We start from the raw sequence: 26,215 nt of genomic DNA on the forward strand, positions 1-26,215 counted from the left end.
AATCCCAGCTGTGGGGAGAGGGGACCGAGCAGCTGTGTGGCTGGGGCTGTGCTGTGGCTGCTTCCAACCTCAGGTCCACCCAGCCGGCGGGTTTGCGGCAGTCATGGCCCCAGCTGTGATGCACTGGCGAGGAAGCCAATCTCGTTTGCTTTTCTGAGCCCAATGCCCACTCCTTGTGATTCATCAAGGGAGTGACCAGGCACTGGGCCGACAGCACGTCCCCAGCAACGACAGATCACAACACAGTAACTCTAACCCTGGAACCGATCCCTGCAACAAACCTCGCTGCCAGCTCTGCTCACAGATCTACCCCAGTGACACCATCACAGCACCTAACATCAACCACACCACCAGGGACTCCCTCACCTGCACAGCGACCAATAGAATATCTGCCATCGTGTGCCAGCAATGCCCCACTGCCATTTACACTGGCCAGACTGGACAGTCTCTCCATAAAAGAAAAGATGGACACAGCTCAGACAGCAGGAAGGGTAATGGACAGAAGCCGGTTGGACAACACTTCCATCTCCCTGGACACTCAGTGGCAGATTTAAAAGTAGCCGTCCAAAAACAAAGTGATTTCACAAATCAAATGGAGAGAGAAATCGCTGAGCTGCAATTTATTCGTAAATTTGACTCCATCAACCAAGGATGAAACGGAGACGGGGAGTGGCCGGCCCCTTCCAAAAGCAGCTTCTTTGCCCTGGGTGTTAATATCTCCCCATTAGACTCCGACAATGGGCCACTTACCCTTGTGAGGCGCCAGAGGACATCAACATGGAACTGAAAACAGCAAAAGTCAGACATGATATATTTTTGCACACGCTGGCTCAGGCAAAGCCCTGGTGTCACCACACTGACAAAATGGGGTTACACCAGGGAACAGCTTGGCCCATGGCTCTGAAAACTCCTTGCAACTCCCTACAGTATTTCAGGGGCCATGGCACAATTAATGTTGCTGTTAATTAATACCCAGAGGGCCTAATTACAAACCATCCTTCCCCTGGGGAATGAGAAACTTTACAGTCCACTGAATTATTCTTGTGTGAGTTTAAATCCCCAGTTCCCCAGTTGTTACAAACAGGTTAGCTAAAGGGGCTGGGAATATGAAGCTGGGCTTTTACACGTATGAATCTGGGTCCCTTTGCTCCTGTCCAAATACTGATAAAATGTGAATGGCAGTTTGGTAGCTTTGGCATATTTCCCAATGTACACGATAAGAAATGCCCCATCTATGGTTCAAGGCCTAGGACCTGTGTGAGGTCAATTGGTGGAGAACTGGTGACTCCCAATGGAGTCCGACCTGTTCCTCATCATTCCTTCATTTAACACTCAGTCATTTTCACCTGGGAAGGTATGAATGTATTTCGAGTATTTATGGAAATTTAGGTGCAGTGACTCATCAGCAAATTAAAACCACCACAAAGTAGCACTAATTAAACACTCCAGCACATTCATTAATATCTACACCACATCTCTCATTTTCTTTGAGAAGTTTTCCACAATTCTTTACCCCTGAGATTTTCAGATAAACCAAAGGAAATGGCAGGGACAATGGTTTGTATTGTACTGAGTGAACTTTTCCTAGATTCAAACATTCTAAGGACAATAAGGGATTATAAAGTAATCCCACCTGTAGAGTCTCAACGAGGGGTTGACAATAGCAGCGGTGAGAACAGGGCAGCACAAGCGGCAGTGTGGGACAGGCACTGTGTCCCTATCTAAGCGCTCAGATTGGCTTGTGCTTGGGCACATCGCCTGTGCTGCCAAGGCTACGCTGCTATTTTTAGCCCAGGTGCTCATTTTGCTTTTGGGTCACCTGGAGCCGGGAATTTCATGGCCCAAGTGAAGTGCAGGTCGAACCTCTGTAATCCAAAACTCTCTCAGTCGAACTAACTGACACCTCTCTCATCAGAGAAAATCCACAGATCCCAATGCCAAAAAGGCCCATTTCAGTCATCTGGCTGGATCACCTGTAGAAAATTGGTCAGTGAACTTTCCCCAAAATAATTCCTTTTGAGTTAGGGAATTGAGGGAAATCCAATCTTGTTTTAAAACTTGCCAATGATGGAGAATCCACCATGCGCCACTGGAAACTGTTTCCATGATTAATTGATCAGGGTGTTTAAATTGCCTTAATGTGTACACTCCGAATAAGCTTTTGCCTACGCCTTACTTCAATGAGCTAAACACATGTGGCTCCTTCCATTTCAGCCAAAAGCCACTTATCTAGAGCATGGACAGATTTCTAGCCTTTTCTGAGACCATTTCAGTTATTCACCCTGGCTCTCAGTGTAAGGTCCCAAGCAAAAAAGGAAAGAAGGAAAATCCAGGGACCTTTAGACTGGTCAGCCTGACGTCAGTTCCAGGGAAGATAATGGAGGGGATCCTCAAGGAATCCATTTTGGAGCACCTGAATGAGGGACAAGTGATCTAAAGTCGTCAACATGGATTCACCAATGGCAAGTTCTGTCTCACCAATCTGACTATCTTCTGTGGGTCTGTGGACATGAGGAAGTCAGTGGATGTGATGTACCTTGACTTCAGCAAACTTTCTGATACCGTCTCCCACAACATTCTTGCTCATAAGTTAAGTAACTATGAATTGGATCCATGGACTATAAGATAGGTAGAAAGCGGGCCTGATGGTCAGGCCCAAAGGGGTGTGGTCAAGGCCTTATATCTGGATGGTGGTTGGTTTCAAGTGGAGTGTCCCAAGTTCGGTTCTGGGGCCGGTGTTGTTCATCACCTTTATTAATAACCTGGATGAGGGACAGGATTGCAACCTCAGAAAGGCTGTGGATGACACCAAGCTAGGGAGGGAGGTTTATAAGTTGGAGAGTAGAGATAGGATCCAGGATGACCTGGATAAATGGAAGGATTGGGCCAAAAGAAATCTGATGAGGTTCAACAAGGAGAAGTGCAGAGTCCTGCACCTGGGACAGAAGAATCCCAAGCATTGTTACAGGCTGGGGACCAAGTGGCTCAGCAGCAGTACAGCAGAACGGGACAGAGGGATCATAATGGGTGAAAGGCTGGATATGAGTAAACAGTGGGCCCTTGAAGCCAAGAAGGCCAATAGCATACTGGGGTACATAGGAGGAGCATTTCAAGCAGATCTAGAGAAGTTGTTATTCCCCTCTGTTTAGAATGGGTGAGGCCACATCGAGAGTTTTGCATCCAGTGTTGGGCCCCCCAAGTATTGAAAGGATATGGATGTACTGGAGTGGGTTCAGCGGAGGGTAACACAAATGATTAAGGGGCTGGAGCACATGATTTAGGAGGATAGGCTGAGGGATTTGGGTTTCTTTAGTTTCCAGAAGAGAAGCTTGAGGAGAGATTTAACAGCAGCCTTTAACCTCCTGAAGGGGAGCTCTAAAAGGGATGGAGAGAAATTGTTCTCAGTCGTGACTGTTGGCAGAAAAAGGAAGAATAGTCTGAAGATACAGAAGGAGAGGAGTAGGCTGGATATTAAGAAAAACGACTTCATCAGGAGGGTGGTGAAGCACTGGAATGCGTTACCTAGAGCAGTTGTGAATTCTCCATCTCTAGAGGTCCTGGCCGGGATGACTTAGTTGGGGTTAATCCTACTTGAAGCAGGCGGCTGGATGAGGTAACTTGCTGAGGTACCTTCCAGCCAGAGGATTCTGTGATTCCCATTGATTTGAGTTCATTCTTTGCTCTTTGTTTGAATCAGAAAGAGAAATTGGGTTTTATTGGCTTTGACCATTTTGGCCCTAAATCTTTTGTTCACATTGTCGGTACCTACATTGATATTGCAGTTGATTTAGATGGAGTTATTTTAATGTTCCCTAATCCCGCAAAAGCTGCGGCAACAGGAAGGAAATTAAACATGGCAGACACTGAGATTCCCAGTCCTACATAATCTGCCATAGTTCTGTTTCCCCAGCTGCAGATCTGCAAAGTATAATACCCAGTCCAAGCTCTCCACTTGTTAGGATGTAGCATTTTTCACCTCCTTTTGAGAAGTGGATGTGTGACAGAAGGTCCTGACCAGAGGATGAATATCAGTGCCAACAGCGGGAGTGAAAGAGCCCAGAATAACAGAAAAGATGTAAAGCTCCTTGTTCAATTTAGACACAATTTCACATGTGACTGAAGCAGAGTGCTTTGGCTGCACGTGTAGCATGAAAAATATTGTAATTTGCATGGGGAATATCTATTACTGGAGCAAGTATTTTATGAAGAAATGTGTGTATAGTGCATTGCAGATCAAATGGAGAAATGTAGCATCGTAAAAGAAAGAAAGAAAGAGAGAGAGAAAGACAGAAAAGGGGGTAAAGCTGTTATCAAGGATGCGAATTGTCCTTTTCCCCCTGAGGCAGAAACTGAAAAAAAAAATATGGAAAAAGCAAATTCCAAAATATTGAAACAGCAACAGAGAACCCCTACAGAGAACCCCCCTCCCTGGTTTTACCCCATTCCAAACGTTCACTCATGACAATTGGTTTCTGAAAGCAACCACTTTACGAATCCCTTTCCGCAGGGACTGTTGGACCTCCTTGTTCCTGAGGCAGTAGATGACAGGGTTGATCAGGGGAGTCAGGACTATGTAGAAGACAGAGAACGTTTTGTGTAGGGCCTTGGGCGTGTTGGCTGTTGGAACCACATAGACACTGATCACGCACACATAGAAAACGGTCAGCACAATGAGGTGAGAGGAGCAGGTGGAAAAGGCCTTTTGCCTCCCGGTGGTGGATGGGATTCTCAGGATGGCAGCGATGGTACAACTGTAGAACGCCAGAGTCAGCAGCAAGGGTACAAGTGACCCTATGGCAGCAATAACAGATGTCAGCAGTTCCACAGTGCGGGTGTCCTCACAGGACAGCTTTATGATGGGTTCATAATCACAAAAGAAATGGTCAATTTCTTTGGAACCACAGAATGGCATTTCCCACAAGAGTTTCCTATTATGGAGAACCCAGGGCTGATTATCCAGGACCCTGCCGCTAGCTGGCCACACACCCGGCCGTTCATCAGAGCAGGGTAACGCAGGGGATGGCATATCGCTAAATACCGGTCGTAAGACATGACCGCCAGCAGCACAATATCTACAGTGGACAAGCAACCAAAGAAACACAATTGCACAATACAAGCCTTTACAGGAATGGGTGTGTCCCTAGTCAGGAGACTGGCCAGCAGCCTGGGCAGTAAGGTGGAGGTGTAAATGGTCTCCAGAAAGGACAAGTTCCCTAGTAAGTAGTACAGGGGGTGTGAAGGTGCCGATCAGACACAACTAGCGCAATGATGAGGCCATTCCCAGCCACAGTTGCAATGTAGGTCACCAGAAACAGCAGGAAGAGAAGGGGCTGCAGCTCAGGGCCATTCCCAAATCCCAAGAGGATGAATTCCACAATAACTGTTTGATTTCTTCCTTCTGCTTTCGCCATAGTGCGTATCTGGAAAAAGAAAACCATGAAGTACTGGTGGAGCGCGCACGGTCAGGCTGTGCTGTCAGCTGTACTGGCAGAAACCTCACATCACAGCTTCTCTCCACTGCAACAACGAAGTTGTCAAGAATCAAAGGAAGACACATGCTGAGCTTCCAATGTGGTCAGAACAAGAGCACAGGAACCCAGTGAATTACACCCGTCTCCCTTCTCTCTCCCTCAACCTCTGCTGCACTTGAAATCCCACGGTGGGGCTGGGATTCCCACACATCTTTCTGGTATCTCTGCCGCAGTGAGACTTGGAGAAGACAAAACTCAGAAATCGTTGGCTGGCAAACGAGAGCTATTCCGAGTTCAAACACGGGCATTGGAAATAGCTTCGTCGTGGTCCTGTCATCTCTCCAAATGGAGAAGACATATAAAAAATCCCCCACTGGGCAGCGGAAGCTATTTTGAGTTACCCACTAACCCTGCAGCCGGGAGATTAAGTTCCCAGGTTGGGCAGAGGAGCAAACGAGGGGTTGACAATAGCAGCGGTGAGAACAGGGCAGCACAAGCGGCAGTGTGGGACAGGCACTGTGTGCCTATCTGAGCTCTCAGATTGGCTTGTGCTTGGGCATGTCGCCTGTGCTGCCAAGGCTACACTGCTATTTTTAGCCCAGGTGCTCATGTTGCCTTTGGGTCAACTGGAGCTGGGAATTTCATGGCCCAGGTGAAGTGCAGGTCGAACCTCTATAATCCCAAACTCTCTCAGTCAGCAAAATCCATCACCCGGCGTGATTTTATGGAGCTGGACGACCCCTTGTCGTGGTTGTAGCCGGGTTTCCTGTGGTCCCATCCATTTCCTTCCAGCCACCAGTCCTGGCTCTCGGTGCTCTGTGCTGTCATTTAGCTGTAATTTACCCCGTGTGTCTTCCAAGAGCCCCGTAAGCAGAGGAAGTGTTGGTAACGTGCTAGACAATATTGACCTGCCGTGGTCTGGCAAATTCTCTCATTCGGCACTGGACAGTTCCCGTAGGTGCCGGCCAAGAAAGATTCAACCTGTATAGACATCCCCCCTGTGAAATACACCAAAAGACTCAACAGCCTGTGGTTTGTATGAAAGTCTGTCCAGCTGTCCTCCGTCATGTATATACGTTTGTGTTAGTTTGTCTGTCTTTCAGGGTGTCTGTCTGTCTGTTTGTCTGTGCGTCTGTCTCAGCTTCTTGCTCATTTCACTTACAGCAGGATAAGTTGCACGAGCCTCCTCTCGTGTACGTGAGCACAACTGATGTTGACATCTAACCACATACGAAGAAATAAAGTGTGATAAAAAGGAAAATTCCTCAAGAGAGAAATAAAAATGAAAATAGACCCAGAGGAAACAGGAGGGAGCAACAAAAGGCGATAAAATAGAGAGAAAGAGAGTGAGCGTGTGCGTTTGTGTGAGAGAGAGGCTGTTATGTCTCCAAATACTAAGAACAAGAAAATATATACATGTTTAAAGAGAAGTAGCCGAGCCGTGATGTTAACGCAAAGGTATCAGAGCCCGTAAATCTGCAATCACCTGCTTGTTTTTCCCTGTATCACTTGTTGATAAGTCCTTATCGCCTGCTGCTATAACCACTGACTTACAATGCACCTGATCCAGCTATGGCTTCCCCACGAGCGGAAAAGGATCACTGAGAGAAGTGCAAATAGAAATCTAGAAAACACAAACACACACACACACACACACACACACACACACACACACACACAGAAGAAAGAGCATTGTATTGGTGGAATAATTCTACAAGCAATCAACACATGTGGTGAATACTGGAGTGCATGCACAGATTGCAAATAATCTGGATTGATTCACGGATAATGGCTAGGAGCTGGGAATGGGTGAGAGGAAATGGATCACTTGGGTCATTTCTACACTACAAAAATAACTTCAAAGTAACTTTGTAAGCGACTTTGAAGTAGAGCATCTAGACAAGACCTACTTTGAACTTGGAATGTAGTAAAGACTTGAAACTTGGGCTCCCTACTTTGAAGTTAATTTTGAAGTCAGGGAAAAAATGTTTGTAGACTCTCTGCTGGCTACTTCAATGTTGAGCCCAACTTCAAAGTTGGCTTTGAAGTTCCTTCCTAGTGTAGCTGAACCCTTGATGATCACCTGTTCTATTTATTCCTTCTCGGTCACCGAGCACTGTCCACTGTCAGAAGAAAGGACACTGCGGTATATGGACCTTGGATCTGACCCTCTACGTTCTTAATGGGAGATCCGTGTGTTCCTCCTTATTCTGCATGTTTTGCAATGAACTACTGAACTTTTTCTCTTTCCCCTGGGGCTGGACAAGCAGTGATGTTCTTTCAGACTTGGCACATGCTGGAGCAGGTCTTCATCTTTTCTAAATCTGATTACTTCATTGTCACTGTGCTGTGTTACCTTTTCCATCCATCATCTAGTGCCAGCTGCACCCTCGTCCTCACCCTTCCTTCAGCTATTCTCAGCTAAGATTATAACCTTTGCCATATATTTTCCAGTTATTCCTCCCATTGCTAGTCCTCACTGCCCACAGGAAATGGAGCTCTGCGCTTCTACTGCCTGGCTGGGCTTTATTGCTCATCTTGGGCTGTTTTGTTGTCATTCCCTTGCATGGAAAAGAACTGCTTCCAAACTGAAAATAACAGAGCCCAAAGAATTCCTGATTCCTAAGACGAAGCAATAGAAGAAAGGGAAAGTCTCATCTGAATGGAAATTAATTCAGAGAGTCCTTTTGATCTCCAATGAAATCGCTGTTCATGGGATAAGTATTGCAGAGGGAGCCGTGTTGGTCTGTAGCTTTGAGAAAAACAAGAAGTCTTGTGGCACCTTATAGACTAACAGAGATTTTGGAGGATAAGGATAAGCCACAGAACAGGTCTTTGCCCAGGAAAGCTCATGCTCCAAAATATCTGTTAGTCTATCAGGTGCCACAAGACATCTTGTTGTTGATGGGATGTATGAGATGAGCACAGCTCCTGGAATAACAGAAAACAAGGACCAGTGGCAGGTCTATTTTACAAAAAGAGGAAAACTGAAATACTCACAAGGAGAAACCAATTGTGAGATAAATCTCCCAGTTCAGTCTGAATTCTTTGGTACCAAACAGAGGCTAAGAAGACCCCTGAGCTGCCACAGGACCAAAATTCCAGTCCTCTTTTGTGTTGGCTCAGGCAGGGACACGCCCAGCTGCAGTTACACACAGAGTCTCTGAGCAGCTCTGGTGGTAACCAAGAAAGGAAAAGCTCCCGCTCCCTGCCTAGGAACCGCGACTGCCCTGCCCGGCCCTGCTCAAAGCACCGACCCAGAGGAACTTGTCACCGGCTTTGCCTCTCCCTCCGCGTGCAGAGGATTAGCCCCAGGTGTGTGACCAGGCTGGGATCCTGCCCTCGATATTCCATGCAAAGACACACGGTTTAAGTTAAACTACAACCACGTTCATTCGCTGCTAACGGTTGATTTTCTGGTCTAGCAAACAGAGAGAATCAGGTTCACGGGCAAACCCACCAAGAGGCACAGTGAGCGTAAGGCCCCAGTTAGATGGATTATGAATTAGCAGGTTCTCACCCTGACTGCTGATACCAGGAAACTGGAAGAATGGCCAGGCACGAGCTGCAGCTGATTTGCGGTTTGGGTTTCTCAGGTTCCCACAGACAGGCTGAGATCCCTTCAGTTGGGTCCAGCCCTTTCCCCCAGTTAAGCCTTTTTTCTCAGCTCGTTCCAGGAGTGCTCTTGTGTGGGCCGTGAAGAGGAAGTGAGGAGCTGAGTCCCTCCCTTTTATAGCTTCAGCGCAGGGCAGGAACGCTTTGTTTCCAGTCTTGGGTCTCAGACCAGCGTGTGGAAAAACACCGATTTCCTAACATGGCGCCCAGAGTTCTGGGATTTCATCACCTGCCCCGTAGACTCACAGCTGCTGTTATTTACAGGCTCTGTGGGGAGTTCCCGGGAAGGCTCACCCTGGGGGTAGGAGCTTCCCCTGAGGCCCATCATGTTCCCTAAAGGTGTGTGTGATAAACACCCTTGTATAATAGCCACCCAAATAACAGCAATAACACAAAACCAGCACAGAACTCACAACACAATTTTTGTTGGACTAGTGCAACCCTGCTGGTGCCAGTAGGCCTGTTGAATGTCTGAAAAACAAAGAAACATTTCTCAGTCCCCAGTAGAGACAAACTATTGGTAAACATTTCCCTTCCTGTTCCACATCTCCTGGCTGTTTGGAATAAAGCAGAAGAATTACCTCCGTACTTTTCTTATTTGTGAATTGATCAGGTGGTGCACCACACTTTCCACTTTCACACGTCAGGCCCTGTTTGCACTCATTTCACTGAGGTGATAAGATGCAACATAATTTTTGGTAGGAGCCGAAGGGAAGCATTACTATGAGATATGGTTTTAATTACAGGTTGAACCTCCCAAGTCTGGCACCCTAACGACCTGACCAGTGTTGAAGGAGAAAATTTGCTGCACCATTGGAGGTCAATTTTGTCTTGCACATTACCAAAGCTTTCACTGCTTGCTGGGCTCTTACAATGCATTTTGGGGGTAAATCACAGCTAAACAACAGCTCAGAACACTGACAGCCAGGACAGGTGGCTGTGAAGAACTGTGCAACCGCAGGAAAGTTGGCCCCACCCTTGGAACGTGGCCATCCTGCTAACTAAAATGATGCGAAATCGTGCGTGTTACCGGCTGAGAGAGCAGGACGATAGGGGTTCAACCTGTACCATCTTTGAGGCAGTCTGACTACTCACAGCCACGGTAAGGCCCAGAGTTTCTGGAATTGTTCTTTGGACCCTTTCCCCCTTCCTAAGCTTCAGAGGCACATGGATTTAATGTTTGTACCCCTCCGGCAGCTCTCAGTTGCGTCTTCCGGAGCAGCGTCATTGTAGCCATGTCAGTCTCAGGAGATCAGAGACTTACAGTGGATGGGGAAATTACTTTTATTGGTGACAGAGACACGGTTTCAAGCTTACACTTTAGAAGCCCAAAGGTACAAACCCCTACAGTGCAAATGAACATCTGGCTTTAATTTTTAAGTGTCAAAATATTTTTGTTGCCTCCTTTAGCTCAGCAGGCAGCTTCTGCCGCAGCATCGATAAAACACCTTGATCACCCTATTCAGCACCGCTTTTGTTGTCACCCCATAAATAATGGGGTTTAACATGGGAGGAAGGAGCAGGTGGAGATGGGCCAGGAGGTTGAGAATATAACCAGGGAGGATGTGCCCTAAACTGTATGCAAAAGAGGAGAAAAGGGAGGGTGGGTAGAACATCAGTATGACAGAGATGTGGGAGCTGCAGGTGCGCAGAGCTTTGAGCCGGGCGTTGCTGGATGGGAGCCGGAAGACGGCCCTGAGGATCAGCACATAAGACATAGCAATGAGTGCAGCATCCAACAGAAATACTAACATAGCCATGACGATGCCTAACACCGTGCTGGCTGTGGTGTTGTCGCAGGCCAGCCGGGCGATGCCCCTCTGCTCACAGTAGGTGTGTGGCAGGAGGTTGGTCCTACAGAACTTCAGTCTCTTCGCCAGCAAGACAACAGGGAAAACAACACAGAAACTTCTTGTGACAATGGCCAGCCCCATCTTCCCAATCACAGCCTTGGTTAGCACAGTGCTGTATCTCAGGGGGTTGCAGATGGCAACATACCGGTCAAATGCCATGGCCACCAGGATGGCCGACTCGGCAATGAAACTGAAATGGATGAAAAACAACTGGGTGAGGCAGGCAGCAAAAGAAATTCCCCCTGCTCTGAACCAGAAGAGATCCAGCATCTTGGGCACTGTGGTGGTCGATAGCAGTAGATCAGCTGTGGCCAGCATGGAGAGGAAAAGGTACATGGGCTCATGGAGGCTTCGTTCTGTCCCGATGATGAATAGCAGGAGAGAGTTGCCAGAAAGTGCTGCAATGTACATCAGACAGAAGGGGATGGCCATCCAGATGTTCGACTCCTCTGTACCTTCGATGCCGGTCAGGATGAAGCTTACAGGGGCAAAATAGGTCTGATTGTTGGCCGGCATCGTGTACCATCCCTTGGAGCTTTTTATGCCATTTCCAGGAGCTAACAGCAAAAGTGAAAATCAGTGAGAACTCAAGTGTGAGCTAGGACTGGAATGCATTTGGTGACAGAGTGAAGGCTGCCTCTGGGAGGCCACCTGGGAAGTGAGATGCCACCGAGCCCTCTGACCCACCAGCATGTCCCCCCCCACCGTGTGTTTCTGGAACAAGGTACAGACATGCTCCTGGTCTTACTAATTCACCAGCATTTGCACAGGTATGGACACAACTTTTTGCCATTATATGAGCCCCTGGAGACCGCAGCCAAATTAATTCCAAGCTTCCCAGACTCACAACCCTGCTGGAGGATAAACCAAAAATGTTACCGCCTTATGTGCCATTGAGAACCATACAGCATCGGGCCATAGAATTCCCTCCCTCCCTGCCTTTGGAGAGGAGTATACAGTGACTTTTCCCCTGAGCTATGATTTTCCCTTGGGCTCCAATGCAACTCAGTCATTGAGAGAAAGCAAAAACGAGTACACAAACTAGAAAACATAGATTTTAAATGATCATAAGTGAGAGGAAATAGATCAAAACAGAAAACTTAGCAAGGAAATTCTCACCCTGGCTAATGGTACAAGCCCTCCTGCTGATTTTCAAGACACAAGCTGCACTTTCTTTATGTCTTGGAATCCCCACGGTTTTCATGCAGAGGCTAGAAATTGCTTTAGCCTTGATCAAGCACTTGCCCCCAGTTTGGTCTTTGACCATCTGTTGTTTGCAGCAGTCTTTTTGTCTGGGGGGCTCTCATGATTATGTGGGTTAGCCAGCAGACTGGGAGTAAAAGGGTTAACCTCCTTAGCCAGGTGGGGTTGGCCTATAGGAATGTAGGTAAGAATTAAATTTTGGTTTTTTCTTTTTCTGTTCTTTGTTTCTTTTTCTTTTTCCAGCCATGAGGGAAAGAGACACAGAATATCTTTGTCCAAGAACAAGCCCTCCAATCTTCTGTAAGTAGGGGAAAGTTTAGATAGATCCGTTAGGCTTTCTTGATTTATGGTTTGGGAAGTGGGATTTGATGTCTGTGCACTTTTTGGAAATGTTCTTTCACTTTTCTTGTACCTAAGTTTTAGGCCCGTGGTGGAGACTCCCCATGTGTTTTACTCTCTGACTTTTTCATCTAGTTATGAGGTTTGCAACACGAATATTGTTGTAACAGTAAAAGTTGTTTTTTTTAATTTTTATTAACCTGGTATTGGTTAAGGTTTGTGTCCCGGTTTTTACTTTTGGGCTGAGATTTCCCAAGTAGTTTTTCCCTGGTTTCCTTATTATTACTTGGGTGGTGCCAGCGAATTTTATCCCCAAAATGTAAGTTTTTTTAGGATTTTTGAGGGGAAGTTTATACCAAAACCTGGTAAATATGGTTTTGCAGGTACTTTTGCTGGCCCCCACTTCTGCATTTATCTTGCTAGACTGGGGAAGAAGCCATGACATGGTGGCAGTGGTGTTGAGAACCCAGGATTTTCAAAAGGACGCAGGTTTTTCTTTTGTGCTGCAAGCTTTGCAATTTTTTTTTCTCTTCTTTTTTGCTCTTTGTTTTTGTTCTTTTGTTTTTGTGCTGCCTCAAGGTGGGGCAGACAGAAGGGTAGGTTTTTCTGTGCTGCCTCAGGGAGGGGCAGACAAAAGGGTAGGTTTTTCTTTTGGGTTGCAAGCTTATTTTCTATGTCTTATCTCAGACCTCCAGGTAGAAATCACAACCAGTGTGGCCAAAGCCTGTGCAGCACTGTCTGTGATTTGGGGGGCGTTTCATGATCATGAGGGTTAGCCAGCAGCCTGGGAGTAAAAGGGTTAACCTCCTTAGCCAGGTGGGGTTGGCCTCTAGGAATGTAGGTAAGAATTGAATTTTGGCTCCTCCCTCTTCTCTTCTCTCTTCCTTTTTCTTTTTCCAACCATGAGGGAGAGAGACACAGAATCTCTCTCTCCAAGAACAGCCCCTCCAATCTTCTGTAAGTAGGTAGAGTTTAGCTAGATCCGTTCGGCTTTATTGTTTTATGGTTTGGGAAGTGGGGTCTGATATCTGGGCACTTTTCAGAAATGTTCTTTTACTCTCCTTGTAACAAAGTTCTTGGCCCAGGGTGGAGACTCCCCATGTGTTTTACTTTGTGACTCTTCCATCTAGCCATGAGGCTCGCAGCACCAATAGTGTTGGAAGAATAAAAGTTCTCTCTTTTTCTTTTTATTAAGCTGGTTTTGGTTAATGTTTGCGTCCTGGTTTTTACTTTTGGGCTGAGATTTCCCAAGTCGTCTCTCCCTGGTTTCCTTATTATTACTTGGGTGGTGCCAGCGAATTTTATCCCCAAAATTTTAACCCCAAAAGGGTTTTTAGGATTTTTGAGGGGAAGTTTGTATGAAAACCTGGTAGATGAGGTTTTGGAGGTACTTTTGCTGGCCCCCACTTCTTCATTTATCTTGCTAGAGTGGGGAAGGAGCCATGACAGGGGCCATGAAAAAAATAAGATGAAGGCTCTCCATGTCTTATAGAGCTTTAGCGTATGGCAGGATTCACATTTCAAAGCTCCACTGGGAGTTGTGCATTCTCAGGGAGGCTCACCAGGTGGAAGATAAGTTTCTCCCAAAGCCTTTTGTTTCTTTGTCTTGAACAGAACCGTGCTAACCAGCTGTCCAGACTGAAACATCTAGCCTAGTGGGCATTGCCCAGGTGTGACCAGAATCAAATTACACATACAACTTTAGTTCCCAAAATGGTGCATAGATACAAACAGGATAATCTTGTTCAGCAAATCAAAACTTCTCCAATGACACCTCACATGACTCATCTTCTAAAACCTGTGTTATGACTTTATCGTAATCATATGATAACAATATCACAGTGAAGAAGATGAAGTGCAGCATAAAAGACTACATCAGAGCTACCGTAAAACACTTCCTTGTGTGCCAGCTGCCTGTCAGGTTGGACCATAAATCCAGAAACTCTCTCTTGCTACACAATGTCTCCAGTCCTACAGAAGGATGATGGTTGGATGGTTCTGGCCCTGGGTAAGCAAGACGTGCACCTCCTCTCGTCCATCTCCACAGAAGAATGGCACCTCCACATTTGCTACAGCCATTTTCTGAGCTCACATGGTGAGCATGAAGGCAGTTAAAACAGCCACGTGACTGATTCTTCTATCCCTTACCCTGGTTTCACAGTCACTACTGTGGAGTCACTTTCAGTTCCTCATGGCATGAGAGCAAAACGTGCTTCATTCTTTGGCAAGATACCTCCTCCCGGTTCCTTCAGGCGCTGAGGCCTTGACCTGACCAAAGCACAAGCACACAAGTAAAATCATGGGTCAACTCCCACTGATGAAAAAAGTGTAATTTTTGAAGGATTGGAACCAAAATATTCAGGCCAATCTCAAGCGAGGGGCAGTCTACACTGCAGTCTGTAGGGTAACCACATTGCTCAGGCATGTGAAAAATCCAGCCCTGCGAGTGGGCGCAGTTTCACTGATCTAACATGAAAAGCAGCCGGTCAGGAACTGCATAAGTGGCAAACCAAGGACAGGAAACAGAAGACGTTTGTTGGGGAATTTACCCGGGACAGTCCCCAGAGAGTTTATGTGACTTTCAGGCTTATGTGAGCATTAAATATATCTGACGATGCTCCTTGAAGGTGGACAACGTGGCTAATGAGAGATCCGCTCTTGTTACTTGCAAAGTATGCGCCTTGTTTGTCTTTCTCCCAGAGGAAAGGAACAACTGTATTTGTACGAAGTGCAAGGGGGTCTCCACACTGGAGGAGAAGGTTGAAAGAGTAGAGCCCCAAGTCATGACCTTGCATTGCATCCAGGAAAATTAAGATTTTCTGGATAGAAGTCAGCATTTGGCTCTGCAGGTGCAGCATGCTGAAGCATAAGGGAGCAGTGCAGAACATGGAGGAAAATTGGGAGCACGTGTTCCCCAGGGGAAAAAAAAAGGAGAGAACTCTGGTAATCCCTGGTGCAGATGGACGTCAGAAACCATTTTCAGGTTCTCTGCACAGGTCCAGCAACCACTGTGTTTCAAAAAGAGAATCCTCATCACTGCTACAAGCTGGAAACCAACTGGCCAAACAGAAGATGTGCAGAAAAAGATCTGGGGAGTACTGTGGATGAGAAGCTCGAATTGAGTGCGACTTGTTTCCAAGCTGCTCCCTGGGCTGCTCTTAGAACAGCTCCCAGTTCATGGCAGCTCTTGCAGAGCAGGGCCCTGCCCCCATCCCATTTATTGACAGTCCTTCTGGGAACTGTGTGAGCTGCAGTGGCTGGGGAGGTGAGGCAGGAGCCGGGCAGAGTGACCACACTGCAGCCCTTCATTGGGTCCCCCAGTCATTGGCCCCTTCTCACTGTCCTTTTCCTCCTCTTCTCTCTCACCCCCTATGTCACCCAGTCCTGCTGCTCCTCCACATCACACCGAGCTGGGAACATCCAGCTCCCATTGCTCTGGCACCCGGCCCGTGGGCAGAGCATTCAGTGCCCTGGCAGGCAGACCCCTTCCTTACTGCCCTGCCTCTGGCTCAGCCAGCTCCTGGGGAAGCTGAAAAGTCTCAGACTTGGGGAGTTGCCCAGGAGGGGCTGAGACCTGTAAGTGCCACAGCTCTGCACAGCGCTGGCACAGGGAAACCTCCCCCCTCCTCCACTGGTGTCTGGAAGCAATTTCCATCCTGCCCATGGACCCACCCGGGGCCAGGCACCTGATGGGGAGAGCCACTCAGCTGTGCAGCCAGGGGGCCTGGCCAGGGGAGAGGCGCAGGGCCCAGAAGGGGCAGAGGGCGAGGGAGGGGAGCCTGGGGCATACAGGGCCGCAGCAGACAGACAATGGGAACAGATGGCCCAGCCCTGGGACTGCTTCTCTTCCCTGGTCCCAGTCCCAGAGCTGCTGCAGCAGGGAAGGGCTGGGGGGAGTCCTCTCCACCTGCCGTAGCCTTGGGGTAGCCTCCACACGAACCCCTCATCCCCGTCTGCAGCCCACAGCCTGCACCCCCAGCCGCAGTCCTCCCCCCAGTCCCACCCCTGAGCCCCTCCCACCCATGCTGGGCACACAGCACAATTCATCCCCACACAGACAGCAGAAAGTAGGGGGGACACTCCGCCCAGCGCTCTCTGCACCTCCCAGCCCCCAGCCGGGTGCCGCCACCGGAGACCCTGGGCGTGTTCCTAGCACAGACCCCCTCCCCTGCTCAGCCACCTCCCTGGCCAGGTTTGCTGCAGCCCCTGTGGTCAGGTACCCTGAGCCCGGATGTGAAATGCATCCCTACGGCTTAACCCCTTCCTGCCTGCTCTACAGTGGGCTGGCCGGAGCAGCTGGGTTATGTTGGTGGGCAGCGATCGGCTGCAGGTGTTGGCTGCATTTGGATGCCGTGTGATCAGGCAGGGACGAGCTGTCCCAGGCACAATGGGGTGTGGGAACGAGAAGAGATGAGCTGTGGGGAGACGTGAGAGAAATCGTCCCTTTCCCCACTTCTCCCACCCGTGGCTGGAGGCAGCTCCTGCCCTGTCGGTCCAACGCAGTGTGAAAATGCTGCTGGGGCCCCATTCCGGTGTGAAGCCTGCCAGAAATCTGGGGACGTGCGACCTGCTCACGTCCAGGGTCCCTTCCCCTCACCAGGTTCCCTCAGGAGCATTCAGCACCAGGTACAGGAGAGCTGGGACCAGCCAGGCACCGAGGGCGGATGGCACCAGGCAGGGAAGGTGCCTTTAGTTATCCAGTCAGCCCCAGCCCCACTGCAGTGCTGAAGCCTTGAAGACTGGAAGGTAAATAAGAAGCATACAGCTACCCAGGTGACTTTCCAGTGTGCTGTATTCAGCCTGGGGAAACACGTCTGCACAAAACAGGCGGACCATGGATGTCAATGCAGGCCTGAGAATCAGCCGCCCCTGGGGACAGACGTATGGACAGTCACAGCCCGGCTGCTGGAAACCTGCTGATGTCTGCCAAGTGGAATGGCCCTGGCCCCAAGCCCCGTAGTGACTTTGATGGAAGCTTTGCCGACGTGAAGGCGAGATGAGCTGAGGGTTAGAAGCTGACAGGCCGGGAGGAGATTTCAAAGGAACGGCCCAGCCTAGTACCACAGATTCAACAGGAGCCCCGGTAATTTCTATGGGAATGGATCATAATCTAGGCATAAAATCCCACAGTGCCCCGTCCTGACATGGCCCCTCAGCGCAGGGCCGGGGGCATTGGCTCAGTGCCGGGGGCTGCCGTCCTGCCCCTGCAGTCAGAGTGAGGCAGCCCCAGTCTAGCTCAGCCACTTCCAACACTGCCTCGGTGTCGGGTGTGTGCGGCCGCCCCGAACAGATTCCTTCCCTGCCAAGGACTCACCAGGCTCCTGCCCCAGCCGGGGATGAGCAATCGCTGCCTGGGACTCGGTCGGGAGCTGCAGGGGGTGGGGAATCCGCGCTGAGCGGGGCTGAGATTCAGGGATGTTTATACGGCTGCCCTGGGAATCCCAGGCGGGGCTCAGAGCCAGCAGGGAGCCCCAGGGACCTGGCCTGTGGGACTGGCGCAGGTGGGGAAAATGAGCAGAGAATTAACCCTTTCCTCTCCCCTGTTTTATCTTGTCATTTCTCTGATTTCAGACCTGGCAACTTACCACACCACACCCAAGTCTTCCAGAATATTTACTGCTGAAGATTTGCACGTGAGGAGTCTGCAGGAAACTCTTCATTTCTCCAGATTCACAGCCATTGCCGATGGAATGGGCATGTCAGAGCTGAGCAGAGAGATGGGGATCCAGGCACTGTTCTGTGGAGGTTATTGCTGCAGGCCGTGTGTCTTGGTAGTGGCCATTCAAGGAGGCCATCCTCATTCTGCCTCCGTTAGCCACGGCCAATTGTCCAGCCTGGCTCAATCCCGAGGATACCTCAGCGACAACTTTAAAAAACAGCATCCCATGGAAGGTAGTGAATGAGCATCACACCCAGGATTGCTGCTGAACGGAGACAAGAGACAAACTGAGGATAACAAAGCGTGAGGGTCATTGTTATGTGGTGGTCATGCATGTCTCATGTGTCACCGTACCCTGGCTGTCCCTCCGTGTTCAAGAGATGAGGAGGGGGAGGGAATATTTTTTCGAGGCAAGTTTGCTGAGCTGTTCTCAATTCTTAAAATAGAACAACTTTTTCCCTTGGACTTTATGTTCCCTCTGGTATTGAGCTGTGTGAGTATTTCCCTGCCCTGAAGAATTGAACCATGTGACTCAAAACCTTGCCTGTCTCACCTACAGAAGTTGGTCAAGTAAATATGTTTCCTTCCCTGCCCTGTCTCTCTAGAGCTGCATCTACACGTGCCGGCTACTGCGAAGTAGCGGCACTAACTTTGAAATAGCGCCTGTCACGGCTACACGTGTTGGGCGCTATTTCGATGTTAACATCGCCGTTAGGCGGTAAGACGTTGAAGCCGCTAACCCCATGAGGGGATGGGAATAGCGCCCTACTTCGAAGTTGAACGTCGAAGTAGGGCACGTGTAGTCGTTGCGCATCCCGCAGCATCGAAATAGTGGGGTCCGCCATGGCGTCCATCAGCTGAGGGGTTGAGAGACGCTCTCTCTCCAGCCCCTGCGGGGATCTATGGTCAGCGTGTGCAGCAGCCCTTAGCCCAGGGCTTTTGGCTGCTGCTGCTGCAGCTGGGGATCCATGCTGCATGCACAGGGTCTGCAACCAGTTGTCGGCTCTGTGGATCTTGTGTTGTTTAGTGCAACTGTGTCTGGGAGGGGCCCTTTAAGGGAGCGGCTTGCGTTGAGTCCGCCCCGTGACCCTGTCTGCAGCTGTGCCTGGCACCCTTATTTCGATGTGTGCTACTTTGGCGTCTAGACGTTCCCTCGCAGGGCCTATTTCGATGTGGTGCTGCCCAACGTCGATGTTCAACATCGACGTTGCCAGCCCCGGAGGACGTGTAGACGTTATTCATCGAAATAGCCTATTTCGATGTCGCCACATCGAAATAGGCTACTTCGATGTAGGCTTCACGTGTAGACGTAGCCTAGATGTGTACAATGAAGATGGGTTATTCCTGAGAGAAGATAAATCAGGCGCTTCTGCTCCATAACGAGTAACAATGGACATGCAAGGAAAATAAAAGCTGGCAAGAAAGGCTGGTCCACAAATTCTCCCCTTGAAACAAATAATCAGAGTGTGGAACTCACTGCTGCAGGATTTCATTGTGGCCAAAATCTTAGCAAAAATCAAAAAAGGGCTTGTCCTTTTGTGTAGGTATCTGATGTGCTGCACGGCTCCTGCGCCCTGTGAGTGCTGATGTTTCACCGTCCCTTTCAACAGCTCCCTGCTGCTTGGAGTGTCTCTTCTAGCACCCACCCAGGTACATGCCTGATCCCTGATTTCCGGAGGAGCCGAGCACTCAGAGCTCCATTCACTTGCACTGGAGCAGGGGGTGCTTGGCAGCTGTGAAACACCAAGTCCTGGATGGCTCAAGCTGCTCGTCCAAATAGTGGCAGAAGTTCCCTCAAAATGGTGGAGGCACCAGTGCATGAACTATGTCCTGCTCCCCACCACCACTAATCCATCTTCCTGAGCCCTCAGCCTTGCAGCACCCCTTCCCAGGAGGCCACTCTTCCCCTGCCCTTCGCTCCTGTGCTGCCCGTCTCTCTGTCTCCCATGCCTCCACCCCCCATTCTCTCTCCCCCCATCATTCCCCCTCACGGCTGGTGGAAAATGAGATGGAAAAGCCCCCCACACCCACCCTATTAAAAGTGATGGGGTTGTGGCCTTTGCCAATGCAGTGTGGTGCCCCTGCAGCCACCTCCAAGCCCCTTTAAATCAGCAGCCACATTGTGCAGTGTTTTCCTGGAGCCCAGGGACTGGACTGGATGGCTGTTGAGGTTCCCTGCAGTCCCCACGCATCCGGGATTCTCACTGGGATTGTCCTGTCAGCATCCCAGGGGCCCTGATTGGTTCTGTGGGACAGGGGCCAAGTCAGAGAATTTCTCTGCCCAGCACAGACACGCCAGGCAGCGTAACCGCATGTGACGCCCCTCGTCCCCTGGCACCTCCAGGAATTAGCTTAATCCAGCCTCCAGAGTGTCTTCTTCTGGCCAGCCTCTTGCCCGCTGTCGCCTGCCTCCCGTTCTCTGCCATACGTCATCGGGACCGGAGTCATTCCTAGACACACAGCCTTTCCCTCAGGGTGCTGCCCTGTGGCTGTGTGCCTCACGCTCACGTCCGCCCCACCCTAGGATCACCACCCCGGGGGTAGCGTGTCTCTGACTCTGCACCAGTCACAGGTGCTGCGCCAGGGCCACCTGCTAATTCGTCTCTTCTTTCACCTGGACAGAGAATCTTACAGTCTCCTTCGCCACCAACTCGCACGCACTGGCCATTCCCGGCTGTTTGCCTCTGCCTTACAGTGGGACTATTCTGCCACCCCCCAGCCGCACACACAGGTCAGGATCTTTCCCTTTGTCGCTTCCTCTGACCCCTGCACGTCTACGTCCTTCCTTCAGTTCAGAAAACAGAATCTGTACTGGGAGGCGTGGATCAGACATCCGAACCACACAACCAGTCCAACAAAGTGGTTGGTGAGTGATAATGGGCTCGGCGTTGCTCGTGTTTGACTCTTCCAGGATGGTGGTGTCAGACAGCAGAACAAGGAGTAAAGGCCTGAAGTTGAAGAGGGAGAGGTGTAGGTTAGATAGTAGGAAGAATTACTTCACCAGGCGGGTGTGAAGCACTGGATGCGTTGCCTAGAGTGGTGGTGGATTCTCCATCCCTGGAGGTTTTTAAGTCCCAGCTGGACAAGGTCCTGGCTAGGATGACTTAGTTGGGGTTGATCCTGCTTGGAGCAGGGGGCTGGACTAGATGACCTCCTGAGGCCCCTTCCAGCGGTAGGACCCTATGACTCTGTGATGCTCGTGTGTGTGCACCTGTCCTCTAAGGGACACTTACGATTCTCTCAAAGGCCAACAACTCTGTGAGGGAGAAACCAGGTTGGGGAGTGGAAGCAGGTCAGGGGCAGGTTTGTACCTCATGCCAGGTGAGATACTGGAAGGTCAGAGTCCCGGACAGGCCTGAGGCAAACTGGGACTCCAGTGGCAGGAGGCTGGAAGGACATGAAGCCAGGGCACCAGGAGGCACATAACACACACAGGGTAGATACCAGTGCCATGGAGAGCTTCCCATGCCTAAGCTCGGTTTCTGTAGGACCTGTGGAGCAAACACGGCCCCCTAGTACCCTGACCAACAAGTTCCCGTACTGTCCCCCTCGGTGCGGTTTGACCTTCTGTTCTAGCAGCCCCTGGCAGATGGACGCGTGCCAGCACCTCAGGGCCCTGTGACCGACGTGCCAGACCACCATGGGGGCAGAGTCACAAAGGCCAGAGGGAGCTTCTGCCCTGGGGACGGCGCCATTGCTGCCAGTCAAGTCTGTGGTGAGAGGAGGAATTCTCTGACTTGGGCCTCGGCTGACAGAAGCCATGAGGGCCCCAGCACACCTGGGACACGGCTGGGACAGTCCCAGTGAGAATCCTGGACAGGTGGGAGTGAAGGGACGGGAAAGTGTCATTCAGCTCAGTCCGTTTGCTCAAGGCACACATGTCCAAGGTGGCTGCTGATGTACAGGGCTGACGGTTTCTCTGGACCAGTGGGGCAAGGACCATGGCCCTGTCACTTTCACAACAGGAGGAGGGGCAGGGCGAAGTGATGATGGGCAGGACCTTGGAGGAGTGGGGTGTTACCAGCACAGGACCCACAGGGAAGAAGTGATGTGGGGCTGGGGACTGAGGGAATGCGGGGGGCAAGTTGCAGCCCTGGGGAAGGAGTGGCACAAGGGCAAGGAAATCAGGGCCGAGGCACGTCCCAGAGAGGGTGCTAGAAAAGCCATTGGAAGGGGCCAGCTCCATTGAGGATGAAAAATCGGAGCTCCCAGGACACAGGAGCCGTGCAGCACGTCAGCTTTGCCCCTGTCTGGGAAACATGCACCCCCTCCCTTGAGTGGGTCAGAACAAGGTCTACCCGGCCCAGCAGTGGCCAGTGCCAGATGCTCCAGGAGAAGCTGTGAGACTCTCTCAGGGGTGGGGAATAATTCTTACCCTGCCACCCACACTGCAGCCCAGCCTTTTCCTTATCAGAGAGTGGCTTAAACCCAGAGCCAGAGGAGTCACTCAGCCTTCCAAAAAGTTTCTTGCCATTAACTCTGGTATCTCTATGTGCATTTCTGTACCCATATAAATGCCCAGGCCTGTGAATTTGGGTAAGTTTTTGGCCTCTGACTACCTTCTGTGTAGGGAAGAATTTCCTTGTCCCGGTTTTCATTTGAAACAAAAAAAGCAGTCAAGTAGCACTTTAAAGACAAACAAAATAGTTTATGAGGTGAGCTTTCACGGGACAGACCCACTTCTTCAGACCAGAGCCAGACCAGAACAGACTCAATATTTAAGGCACAGAGAACCAAAAACAGTAAGCAAGGAGGACAAATCAGAAAAAAATGATCAGGGTGAGCAAATCAGAGAGCAGAGGGACGGGGTGGGGGAGTCAAAAATTAGATTAAGCCAAGTATGCCAAAGAGTCCCTATAATGCCCCAGAAAATTTGCAGCCCAGTTCAAACCACGGGTTAATGTGTTGAATGTGAATATGAAAGAGAGTTCAGCAGCTTCTCTTTCTAAAGCAGACTGAAAATTCTTCTTCAATAAGATGCAAACTCTTAAGTCATTAACAGAATGGCCCTCTCCATTAAAATGTAGACTAACTGGTTTGTGGATCAGGAGTGTTTTTACGTCTGTTTTGTGCCCATTAACTCTTTGTCTGAGAGAGTTTGAAGTCTGTCCAATACACAGAGCATCTGGGCATTGTTGGGACATGATGGCATATATGATGTTAGTAGAGGAGCATGAGAATGTGCCCGTGATTCTGTGAGTAACCTGGTTAGGTCCAGTGATGGTATTTCCAGAGAAGATATGTGGACAAAGCCGGCAGAGGGCTTTGTTGCAGGGAAAGGTTCCAGGACTGGTACTCCTGGCGTATAGACTGTGGCTGTTGGTTAGAATCCTCATAAGGTTGGAGGTTGTCTGTAGGAGAGAACAGGCCTGTCACCCAGGGCCTTCGGGAGTGTGGCATCCTGATTCGGGATAGGTTGTAGGTCTTTAATAATTTGTTGTGGTGGTTTGAGTTGGGGGCTATAGGTGATGACCAGTGGTGTTCTGTTCTTGGCTTTTTTGGGCCTATCTTGGAGTAGCTGGTCTCTGGGTATTTGTCTGGCCCTGTTGATTTGTTTTTTTTATTTTTCCAGGTGGGTAATTCAAGTTTATGAATATTTGGTGAAGATCTTGTAGTTTTTGGACTGTCGGTTGGATCAGAACAAATGCCATTGTACCTAAGGGCTTGACTGTAAATAATGGATCTAGTTATGTGTGCAGGATGGAAGCTAGAAGGTTGTAGGTAAGTATAGCGATCAGTGGGTTTCTGGTACAGTGTGGTACCGATCAGGCCATCCTTGATTTGCTATCCTTTACTTTCCTTGCCCTTGTTCTTGTGTAATGATACGATGGGGAGCTTCAAATTTACCTTCTCTGTGTCACATAGATGTCTTACATTGATACAGCCAGAGAGACAAGGGAGGGGAGGAATGGCTGTGTTTGGACCTTCTGTGGGTGAGAGTGACAACCTTTGACATTGTAGGATTTTAAGGGACTGTGACAGCCATTATTGTAACCACTGTCCGAACTTTGTACTTATGCCAAGAAGGCCAAGTGAGGTGTCTCCTGGAAGCTGGTGATTCACGGAATTGGTTTATACAGTTTATATGTCTGCATCATTTTGTGTGTGAAATTATAAGTATTGACTCTATACTGGTAGTTGAAGTTAGTTCTGGGAGGACACAGTAAGAGGTCAGGCAACCTATTGGAAAAGGATTCCCAGCCAGGTAAAGCAGAGTGGGTTCTAATCCACATTCCAGGAATTTATTTGTGGACGGGTTTCCTGGCATGTGGTCACTGGCAGAATGCCACAAAATGGACATGGCCAGGTGACTGGATCATGTGATTGTAGCCAGAGAATAACAAGGGTTTTCCCTCAACATGGGCAAGGCCATAAAAAACGGGACCCTGATTTTCCATTTGGTCTCCAGTCTCCAGTCCAGCTCAGCACTTAGGCAGCAGCTCTGCAATGAGCTGAACATGGAAGAACTGCTGACCCATCCTGACAAAAGATGGATTCCAGAGGTGATTACAATAGCAGCCTATTGCACCTGCTGCAGTCTGCATCAAGAAATTTATGATTCATGTGTGTAATTTTACCACTTCAACAATTATTACTCTCACCCTATTCTTTCTTTTTTTTATTAATAAAATGTTAGGTGTTAGACTTTTAAGGATTGGACTAGTGTGGTGCTTTGGGTAAGATCTAAGTATATATTAACCAGGGGACGTGGCTGGTCCTTTTGGGGAGTGGAAGCACCGGTGTGAATTTCAGGAGATTGCTTTTCATAACCTCTCATCTGTGTAAGAAGGGGCACCGTTTGGGTCACCAGGCAAGCTGGAGTGCCTGAGGGATTAATTTGTGTAAATTCTGGCTAGACAGGGAGGTAGCAGAGATGGTCAGTGTGACTGGTTTAGTGCCTTATAGTGAAGGACCCCTGTCTGGGGCTGCACATGGCCTGGTTTTCAGCAGTTAACCCACATTTGGCTCTCTCTGCCATGCCCGGGAAACCTCCACCTATTCCACAACCTTTCAAGGTAGTCACAGGGTTTCTTCGTTCACAGAAGGACACACCTTCGTCATTCCAGGGGAACCAGCTGTCAGAAGGGGTCGAGTAAAAGAGATTCCCTTTCCCTGCTTGTCTCTCTAATGGCCCAGGACTGAGCTCGGGAAGATGGATCGCTGACAGCGACACATCAGACACATGCAAGATTTTTGTCCATTCAGCCGAAGGAAGGACACGGGCAAATATCTAACAGCTACTGCGATGGCTGTCTGGACTCTCTGCACCTTGATTCCCTGACTCAGTGAGGGGTAAATTCTCCTCTCACCTTGGACAGCCCTATCTTCCCTTTCCATGGAAACAATAGCCGTCCCCCGTCTATGGGCCCCTGTGAATCAATGCTCTGTGCGAGCTAGCCCCTGACACCACTGATCCCTGTGCACAAAAGAGCAGCGAGTCCCAGTTTATCACTTCTGCCGCACACGACCTCTCCTGTGCGGCACACGGTGCTTGTGAGCACATCTTAAAAACCCTAACGTTTGCTTGATCAGAATGCAAAGTTACCTTGGACACAAGTGGTGGCATCTAATGGTGACAAGATAGAATCATATAAAACTGTAACTGGAAGGGACCTCGAGAGGTCTTTGAGTCCAGTCCCCTGCCCTCATGGCAGGCCCAGGCAAGACTGAAACAAGAACAAGGGTGAACAGGTTCCTATCCTAGCTCCTTCCCGCAGAATTCAGTCAATAGCAGAGCTGTCTGGATTCACAATAACCAGAATGCACATGTTATGAGAACATCCCCACACTTGGAGATGTGTGCTGGGCTCCCCTCACCCTTTCTTATCCTCGGTTTGTCTCTTTGTCTCTATTCAGCAGCAATCCTGGGTGTGATGCTCATTCATTAGCTTCCATGGGATGCTGTTTTTTACAGTTGTCGCTGAGGTATCCTCGGGATTGAGCCAGGCTGGACATGGCTTCTTCCCCAGTCTAGCAAGATAAATGCAGAAGTGGGGGCCAGCAAAAGTATCTGCAAAACCATATTTACCAGGTTTTGGTATAAACTTCCCCTCAAAAATCCTAAAAAAACTTAC

General features: G+C 49.4%; 1 protein-coding gene across 1 annotated transcript; it reads right to left on the reverse strand.

Annotated features, from left to right (window-relative positions):
• Positions 1-10,492: 10,492 nt before the first annotated feature.
• LOC142006503 (olfactory receptor 52B2-like) lies at positions 10,493-11,455 on the reverse strand. Its single transcript, XM_074983241.1, has one exon. The coding sequence runs from the start codon at positions 11,453-11,455 to the stop codon at positions 10,493-10,495; it is 963 nt and encodes a 320-aa protein (XP_074839342.1).
• Between the last annotated feature and the right edge of the window lie 14,760 nt (positions 11,456-26,215).

The sequence above is a fragment of the Carettochelys insculpta genome, unplaced genomic scaffold (genome assembly GCF_033958435.1).
Source record: "Carettochelys insculpta isolate YL-2023 unplaced genomic scaffold, ASM3395843v1 scaffold_0076, whole genome shotgun sequence".
In the NCBI taxonomy this organism is placed as follows: Eukaryota; Metazoa; Chordata; order Testudines; family Carettochelyidae; genus Carettochelys; species Carettochelys insculpta.

What these genes read in the sequence shown, in the direction of transcription:
- LOC142006503 (XM_074983241.1), bottom strand. Translation starts at nt 11,455, where the DNA reads ATGCCGGCCAACAATCAGACCTATTTTGCCCCTGTAAGCTTCATCCTG.